This window comes from Kryptolebias marmoratus, linkage group LG15 (assembly GCF_001649575.2).
Source record: "Kryptolebias marmoratus isolate JLee-2015 linkage group LG15, ASM164957v2, whole genome shotgun sequence".
Classification (NCBI taxonomy): domain Eukaryota; kingdom Metazoa; phylum Chordata; class Actinopteri; order Cyprinodontiformes; family Rivulidae; genus Kryptolebias; species Kryptolebias marmoratus.
In genome coordinates this window covers 28,051,514-28,059,870 of record NC_051444.1, presented here as the reverse complement: position 1 = coordinate 28,059,870, position 8,357 = coordinate 28,051,514, and the positions used below count along the sequence as shown (strand labels likewise).

The following is an 8,357-nucleotide window of genomic DNA, read 5'->3' as shown; positions in this document are numbered from 1 at the left end:
GTGTGAGGAGGGGGAGGGGGGGCATCCCAACCTTTTACCCGGGTTTAGGCCAACTTCGGTCCGGAGTTGCCGCCGCCGCTGTCCGGGGCTCGACCGGAGGAAAGTTCCCGTCGGTGAGGGAGGGGGGGAGGTGAATGCGTACAGGTGGTGCAGGCGTCCACACAGACCCCTACCTACCCCCACCCCCGCGCCGGCTGCGTGCTGATGAAGCAAAGTGACAGTTTTAGACAGGACTGCAGCTCCTTCGGCTCCATGGTCCCAGGCGGTAACCCGGCGTCCTTTGCGGGAAAAGGAAAAAAAAAAAAAAAAAAAAAAGGGATTCAGCACCACTGTCAGCTGTCATTTTAGGAACGGGAACGGGTGGATACCGAAAACATTTTTTTGTTTTGTTTTAATTTATTTTTATCTCGGCGGTGACTAGCAGGGGCTCGTGCTCTGTGTGGAGGCTGCTGTCCCCCCGGTTCCCCCCCGGTCCCTCTGCGGCAGCAACAGGGACTCTGCAGCAGATCCGATGCTGTAAAAGTTGCCTCTGGTGTCTCTAAAAGCAAGGCAAAAGAGAGAGAGAGAGAGAGGCATTTTAACTGGGAGGTATGCTTTTGCTCTTCTAAAGTCTGCCATCCTCTTGCAGGACTGACAGGGATCCCCTGAAGGGAAAAAAGAAAAAATGCCAGAGGCCGAAGCTGATGTGACACAGCCTGAGCTGGGAGAAAAGCTGACTCATCGAAAATACCAGTCCCTCTGAGGTGGACCCGGCAGCTCAGATCGCCCAACGCCCTTGTTCTTGCCTAAGGAAGCTATCAGACGAGAGGAGACCCCTCCAGAAGAGAAATCCACAGCTTCTTCTTCTTCTGCTGCGGGCGGCACAGTGTCTCTGCTCCAGCCTGGCAGCAACACCGGTGTCCCAACTAAGAATGGTGTAAGTCAGCATCATCACGCCGCCGCCGTCGTCCCAACCACCCGCCGCCAGTGCCGCCCGCCGATTTGAAGCCTGGGAGATAGCCCTGTGAGTTCGCCTCCTCTCCCTCGCCCTCCACGTTCAGCGCCCCCCCCCTCCTCGTCGTGCTCGGCGCTCGCGGACCATGATGTTTCGCGACCAGGTGGGCGTGTTGGCCAGCTGGTTCAAGGGGTGGAACGAGTGCGAGCAGACGGTGGCCCTGCTGTCGCTGCTGAAGAGGGTGAGCCGGACCCAGGCCCGCTTCCTGCAGCTGTGCTTGGAGCACTCCCTCGCCGAGTGCACCGAGCTGCAGGTCCTGGAAGGAGAGGCCAACAATCCAGGTAGGACAGCTTCCTGAAGCCTCATACACACACACACACACACACACACACACACATACACATACACATACAGAGGCACCAATAAAAGAGATTTGCTTTCCAACTCCAACACCCTTATTCTGGGTTCTGGGAGTCTGTGTGCACATTTGACCCTTTTCAGATTGGAAGAAAATGGCTGCAGGTTTTCAGAAGACTGCTGTGTTTTCTGATCAGAACCAGACATACACTGCAATTCATTCATAAACTTTTATAAAAATGTAGCTGTTTTTGAATTGTGTGAATGCTGACTCGGCATTCTCACTATTGCTTTCCTCTTTATAGATTCTATCGTACATTTAGTTATTTATTTTTTCTGGACTGCAGTGACGTCAGCATACTTTCAGCTATTTCAGCCATTCATGTGTCAAAAGGTTCGGCTCGTATAGGACACTGCAGCCACAGCTTTTGGTGTTTATTCCTTTTAAAATATTCAACTTTATTGACTTGTTTTCGTCATGGGAATGCATCAAGAACAATTCAAAAACTTTGTTCACTCTGAAATCTTTTTATTTTTTTGCATACTTGCTGTGTTTTTTTTAGCTCTTAGCTTAGCTTTTAGTGATTTCTGATTGTTTTAGTTTTTGGCTACTGTTCTGCTGGTTTTAACTTGTAGCTTTTGTTCTGATTGTTTTAGCTTCAGCAGAGTCCTTTCAGCGTTCACACTGGATTCTTTGCTTTGTTTATGAGTACAGAATTGTTTCTTTCAGTGTTTGAGCTGTGTTTCATGAAATAAAAACGCACAACTCTTAAGTCTGAGGCAGTAATAAATAAAAATAACAAACAGTTGAAGTCCCCGTGCTGAACTGAAGCCTTTGTGCGACCCGTTGGTGGAAGGATGTTACGGGCGTTAACTCGGCTCGCTCCACAACTGGACGGAGACGTCAGCCCCGTTGGTGTGCCGTCCTTTAAGTCCCAAAGCTCTCCCGGAGTTGGTCTTGCGCCAGAACACCCAGAGGGATGGGAGGGACGGGTGGGGGGGTTCTGGCTGGGTTTTGTTGCATCACACTGCACCATGGCCATGGTAACAAAAACCCCTGGCAACCGCCTGGCCTCATGAAAAATAGAACGAAGCGCCGAGAGTGGGAGTCTCTGCGTACCTGTGGCAGCCGCAGCGTCTGCGTGGATTACGGCGGCGAAACGGCGTGACCCTGTCCCGTAGTGGCGCTCTCAGACATTAGAGGACCCCCCTCCCCCCCAAGAAGGGATTTACAGGGGGTCGCCTGTGGCTGACATTAACACAGTCAGATAAAACTGGAGAGCTCAAAGCTGACTTTATGAAATGTCCTCTTCCACCACTCCCAAGCTCGAGCTTGTTCCTGGTGTTGAAGATAAAAGCAGTTCGAAGGTAGGGGGAGGCAACAGAGGGTAAGGACACATTGCTCAACAGGTTCTCCTGGCTCCTAAATGAGTCAGAATGCAGTTTATTGGACGAATCAGAATCAAAGACATCTCATCTTCTGAACGAATCTCAAATTCCCAGAGTGACTCTTCTGTCGAGTTTAGGTGGAAACAAAACTCGGTCCAACTATAGAAATCGATGTAAGTAAGGGTACAGCGTGAAAATCAGCAGAGCAGTGGTTAGAGCTGCCGTCTTCCAATAAGAAGGTCACAGGTTTCCCTACTGGCCTTTCTGTGCGGAGTTTACATGTTCTCCTGCACGTGGGTTTCCTCCCACGTTTGTGTTTTTGATGCGTCGCAGTTCTGTTCTGCAGGGTGTAGAAGTCCAGCCTGTTTGTAAATCCGTCCCGTTGTGGACGTGGAGGATCCTGAATCGGTTTTCAATTATCACAAACTGATTTTGTCGTTGTTAATCTGTGCTGCCACTCTTAAGAGTCAGCGGGGTTGGTGCTGTTTGTCCTGGCAGAGTTACTGGAGCGCAAACACGTTCAGTAAAGTTGTGTTTTCACACCTTTTTCATCTTTTTTTTTGCTTAACCCTGAAGAATATATGTCTGTAAGTAACAGTTAAAATGATTGTAATGTAACTGTTTTGAAACGTTTCATTTGTGCACAGATTTCAGCGACTAACACATTGCTAATTGCGTTAGCTTTTCAATATTAGGTTAGCCTCTAAGCTAATTGTTGGTCAGCAGTCTGTGATAATTAATTTTTTTTTTTTTTTTGGCATACTGTATACATTTGAAAACAATTTTCCCCGCCATGTTCCACACTGACCGGTGACATGGTGCTCCCACAGACAGTGAAAGATCTAATCAACCTAAACCTTTCGTGAAATTTGGGCCTCGCCCTGCCAATTTCTCCTTCAGGTGTGGGTTTGCTTCCCATCCGCTGATTCAGCTACAGTAGGCTGGAGTCCTAACATGAGGACACATGTTGCTGAAAAGAGGGGGACTAAGAAGGTTGTGTAGTTACGTGATCCCTCTGGTATGTTGTGGCAGCTTAAGGGCTGATATATCTGTAGTTTTTTGTCTTGCTTTTAAAACGATTCAGGTATTGATTTATTGATTTATTTTTTTTACAGCGCTGTTATATTTGAATAAAACTGTTAAAATGTTTTTTTATTTTTTTTATTTTTTGAACTGTTGGTCTTGTCACATCTGTAAACACCTGACGGGAAACTGCTGTTCGGTTGTCGTTGTATAAACTTTGCTCTAGAAATCATTGCTCAACCCGCTGCTCTGGAAGAATTTCTTCACCCCCACTACTTTCTCTTTCTGCAATCCCTCTGAAACATATAGTACTGGCAATGTAAATAAAGAGAAAAAGAGATAAAAGTCCAAGCTTAAAATCCTAATTTTTGACATGGTTAATCATGAGAAGTTTGTTGGTTTAGGAAGGCTGATACGTGTTATCACAAACTAGCTTCATGATCTGACTGACAGATGAGGGGGGGGGGAGGCACTCGGGCTGTTTTAAGGGTTAACCTACAGCTGGAAGTTTTGGTCCGAGTGGAAAACTATTTGGAAAGTGTAGTACAAATGAATGGAATCCTCAGTGACCTACTTCTCTGAGCCGCTCAGAGGCTGCTTTGTTTTGGCACCCAGAAAGTGATGCGACTCTGTGCTTCTTGAGAGGCCAACCCAATAAATGGGATCAGTATCTCACCAAGAGACTTGCCGAGTCAGACTACACTTGATTTATTCCTTTTTTTTTTTTCTTTCCCAAGTTATTTTTGAACTGCCAGGATTTCCTAGTTTCAGCTGCTTTAAGAGTTTGAGTTTTCGTGTTTAAAGTCTTTTTAGATGGCCCAATATGACACCAGAACTAAAGCCAAGGAAGGAGAGGCAAGTCTACACCATTTCTACCAAGTCACAGGTAGATTTTGACTGAGACGTTATTCTTCAGTTCATTAGTTTTTCTGATTATGTGCTGCAGAGGAGGTATTCCCAACACCCACACGCTGCTTTCTCTTTGCACTTTTCACCTCTTTTGGTCTCATTCAGCAAAACGAATGCGTACCTAGTCTCACTTCTTATTCTTTTCAGCGTTCATGACTGGAAACCCTGGGGCAGGCAGACTCGGAGCACCGTCTGGAAGATGGCCCGTGCCCTCACAGGATGTAGGCTTAGTGTAAAGGGCGGGGTCGGGACAGGACACTGGACCTGGTGTTCTGAATGACTGGCTCCATTCTGGAGCGACTTGGCCTGCACAGCTGTTTGAGCTGCGGTGGACAACCAGGTCGACTCGGGCAGAACTTCCACATCTGCCGTAGCTGTTAGTGATGAATGTGATTAAATCTTGTTGCAGTAACCGTGCAGCTCGTTCGATTTGGGTCACGGCGTTTCCTTGTGGTGGTTTTCTGCAGCGAGTAGGGGTGTGTCAGTACACATATTCAAACCGATCACCGCTCGTCTAGAAATAGGGAGCACATTTTATTGCTTTGCGTTTTTCTAACTGCTAAGAAGTAGAGGAGGACGCCATCTAAAGCACTGCTGTTCAGATGAAACAAATCAGCTTAGTGGAAAAATCTGTGGTTCTGGTGATCGCACAGGAGAACAAGAGGTGGATGTATGGAAGGTAAACTGGGTCATAAAATGTGTGTGTTGAAACGCCCCCTATGACATTAAAAACACAACATACCTTTCAGTTCAAACTGGATGAATAATGAAGTTACCATGGTTCTTTGCTTGTTTGTTTGTTTGTTTTTCTGGGAGGATATGGTCTATTTTGTTTTTGTAATACCCAGCATTTGGCTTTTTTTTTGTTTAGTTGTATCCAATTACAACTCTTAGACCTGTGAATTAAATCTACGATTAGTAGCGTGTGTGCAAAATCGAAAGTCTGACCTTTTTAGTTATTAAATAGCTTCCAACTGGGTTGTTAACTTAGAAATAGATGAAATGAAACTAAAACAAATGGTTTTATTTGAATTTAAAACCATTTTTAAGGTGAAATTTGCAGGAATCTCCACGTCAGTGATCTACAGCAGCCACAGAGTGATGAACCTGCAGCCCTCGTTATGCATAGCGTCATTTTTTTTTGGAAACACTTTTACAAGTGATTTAAAAAAAAAAAAAACTCCTGAAAGTCCTCCAGCACTTCCAGTGGAAGACCAAAGGGGGTGCAGAGGGCGACTGGACCTGACCCCACAGGAGACTTGCCTCAGAAACCCTCTCCAGTTAAAACAAAGCATCTCTGTAGGCTTTTCCGTCTCCCGTTTCAGATGCAAAACAAAGAAATGAAGAGAATCATGCTCAGAAAGCAGCAGCCGCAGATTAACAGGCGAATTACCCCCACTTTTTAATCGTCTTAAAGCACTAAACAATCTCTTTACAACTTCACTTCAGCACAGATTGTCCATATTCAGAAGAGTCCAGCAGCTTAACCCTAATCGAAATAGTTTTCACCAAACTAAGAGCCACCACATTTCCTTATTTGATATCATATAGTAGTTGAATAGAAGCGTGGTTTGTTTTTAAGGTGACTAACACAGAGGGAAGGTATGCCATGTTCAATGACTCATATTGGTCTGTAAATTTCTGATGTGCTCCCCGATGACCAGGTCTGACGAAAACCTGGGCTGGAAGTCTGCATTCCTGGCCGAGGCGGTCAACTGTTCCAGCGTTTGGGATACTGTCTAGGAATGTGAGGCTTTAGTCCGAGTCGAACAGGGGTTTTTCCAGAATCGAGGGGTGGGGGCAGGCAGGGGGAAGGAAACCGATTCCACCTTCAGTGGAGCTTAGGGTCTCCTGAGTGTGAGAGGAGGAGCACAGATGGGTGGGGTGAAGAAACAAAATGATGAACAGGCAGAAATACTTGGGCCATTTAGAGCTAAGATTCATTTTCTTTTTTGTTTTAAAACCCCGTTTCCTAAAAGGTTTCAGTGTCATGTCCGCTCAAATCAAATCCTGCAAAGATTACTACAAAGAAAACCATAAAACTAGGAAATTCAGTTCTGTAACTTGACACCAGCGGCATGTCTGCAGCTCAGACTTTTCACTCACGCCAAGTATTAATAAAGAGACAACGAAAACGACCGCTAAATGTTTAGCATCATCGCCATGCAGGTTGTGGTTATCAGAACCACAGCAGTGGGCCTCCTTGTTCCCGAGACATGCTGTTAGAAGAAGAGGTGACGCAACACGGGACCCTGATTGAAATTTTTGAAACGAGCAAATAGTTTCCCAAAACTAGACGACAGAAAAATAAAAAACCCCTAAATTTTAAAGGTTTATTTATTTAGACCTTATGCTTTCCAGTTTCATTTCAAGTAACAGTTGTCTTAATTAATATTCATAGGATGTGTGTAAAGGTTTGAGTTTATTTTGTAGGTTAGTACACGTTTATTGCCTGTTTGTGAAATCATGACGTGCTCTGTAATAGAGACTGTTGTGATGATGTGCACATGTAAAGCATGGCAGACCTGAAACAACATAGATATCGGCCACAAAAGCGGAAAACCTTCAGTGGTTGTGATTTCCCCCTTCCCTCACCACCCAGCGCACATGCGCCTACATGCCCTTTTTTTATCAACCTCTCTTTGTGCTTTTTTTATTTTTGCCAAAAAGGGAGGATCGAGCTGCTCCAGAAAAGTCTTGTCACTGGTTTTGGAGCCAAACTATTCCATCTCACCCACGCATGAGCAAACAGTTTATTTCTGGAAGTTGACTGCGTGTTCTGTGAACTCGCACTGAACCTCAGGAATGGGGCCAGACAACTTGCCAAAAGATCAGAGGAGAAAATGGAATAAAGCTGGGTTTTTTTTTGTTGTTGTTGTTTTCACTCCAAACTTTTAGATTCTAAAGATTCTAAAGTGAATGTTTGTTTAAATTTTTTCCCCCTTTTCTATTCATTTGTTTTAGGGAACTGCAATGAGAAATGGGGGGTTTAGCTACTTGAAGCCTCTGGCACATCAGGTTCTAGATCAGAGGTCCCCAATCCTGGTCCTGGAGGACCGCTATCCTGTATGTGTTAGGTGTTGCTCTGCTGTGACACACCTGATTTGAATGACCGAGTGATTATCAAGCGTCTGCACAACTTGAAGAGCTGCTGAAGAGCAGAGAAACAACCAAAACATGCAGGATAGTGTTCCTCCAGGACCAGAATTAGGGACCCCTGTTCTAGATAGCATCTAGATCAGGGGTGCTCACACTTTTTCAGCATGCGAGCTACTTATAAAACAACCAAGTCAAAATGATCTACCTACTAAATACAAAAATGCAAAACATATAACCATTTTCAAATTTATTAAAGATTCTTTGTAAGTACAATGTATGTTGATGTACCTTGCATAACTGAATAAGCCAATATTGCACAACACACATAATAAAAAATTATTTACATTTTTTGCAGTTACCCGAGTTTACTTTGATGATTTGCACTGAATTGAATCAGCTAGGGATGCATAGTCCGGACAGTAGCTGCTGACAGCCAGCCTCAAGCACATTTCCAAATGTTCATCAGTCATGGTGGAACGGTATTTTGACTTAATGATCTTCATGTAGGAAAAGGCTGACTCACATAAATAAGTGGAGCCGAATAATGCAGTCAAGGAGGTAGCACATTTCCTCATGTTGGGGTACTTTACCTCTGTGAGTAAGTTCCAGAACTGTCCATGAGCTCTCGACTTCAGCTCAATGTCAG

The 8,357-nt window shown here is 45.0% G+C and overlaps 1 protein-coding gene across 2 annotated transcripts in view; it reads left to right on the top strand.

The window, feature by feature from the left end:
* The window catches only part of samd4a (sterile alpha motif domain containing 4A), a 57,288-nt gene that overhangs the window by 843 nt on the left and 48,088 nt on the right, over nt 1–8,357 (top strand). For both annotated transcript variants that reach the window (XM_025008172.2, XM_017426767.3), the window contains exon 2: nt 629–1,275. In XM_025008172.2, the coding sequence (XP_024863940.1) occupies nt 1,080–1,275 (196 nt within the window). In that variant the 5' untranslated portion in view covers nt 629–1,079. The remainder of the gene's footprint in view (nt 1–628; nt 1,276–8,357) is intronic.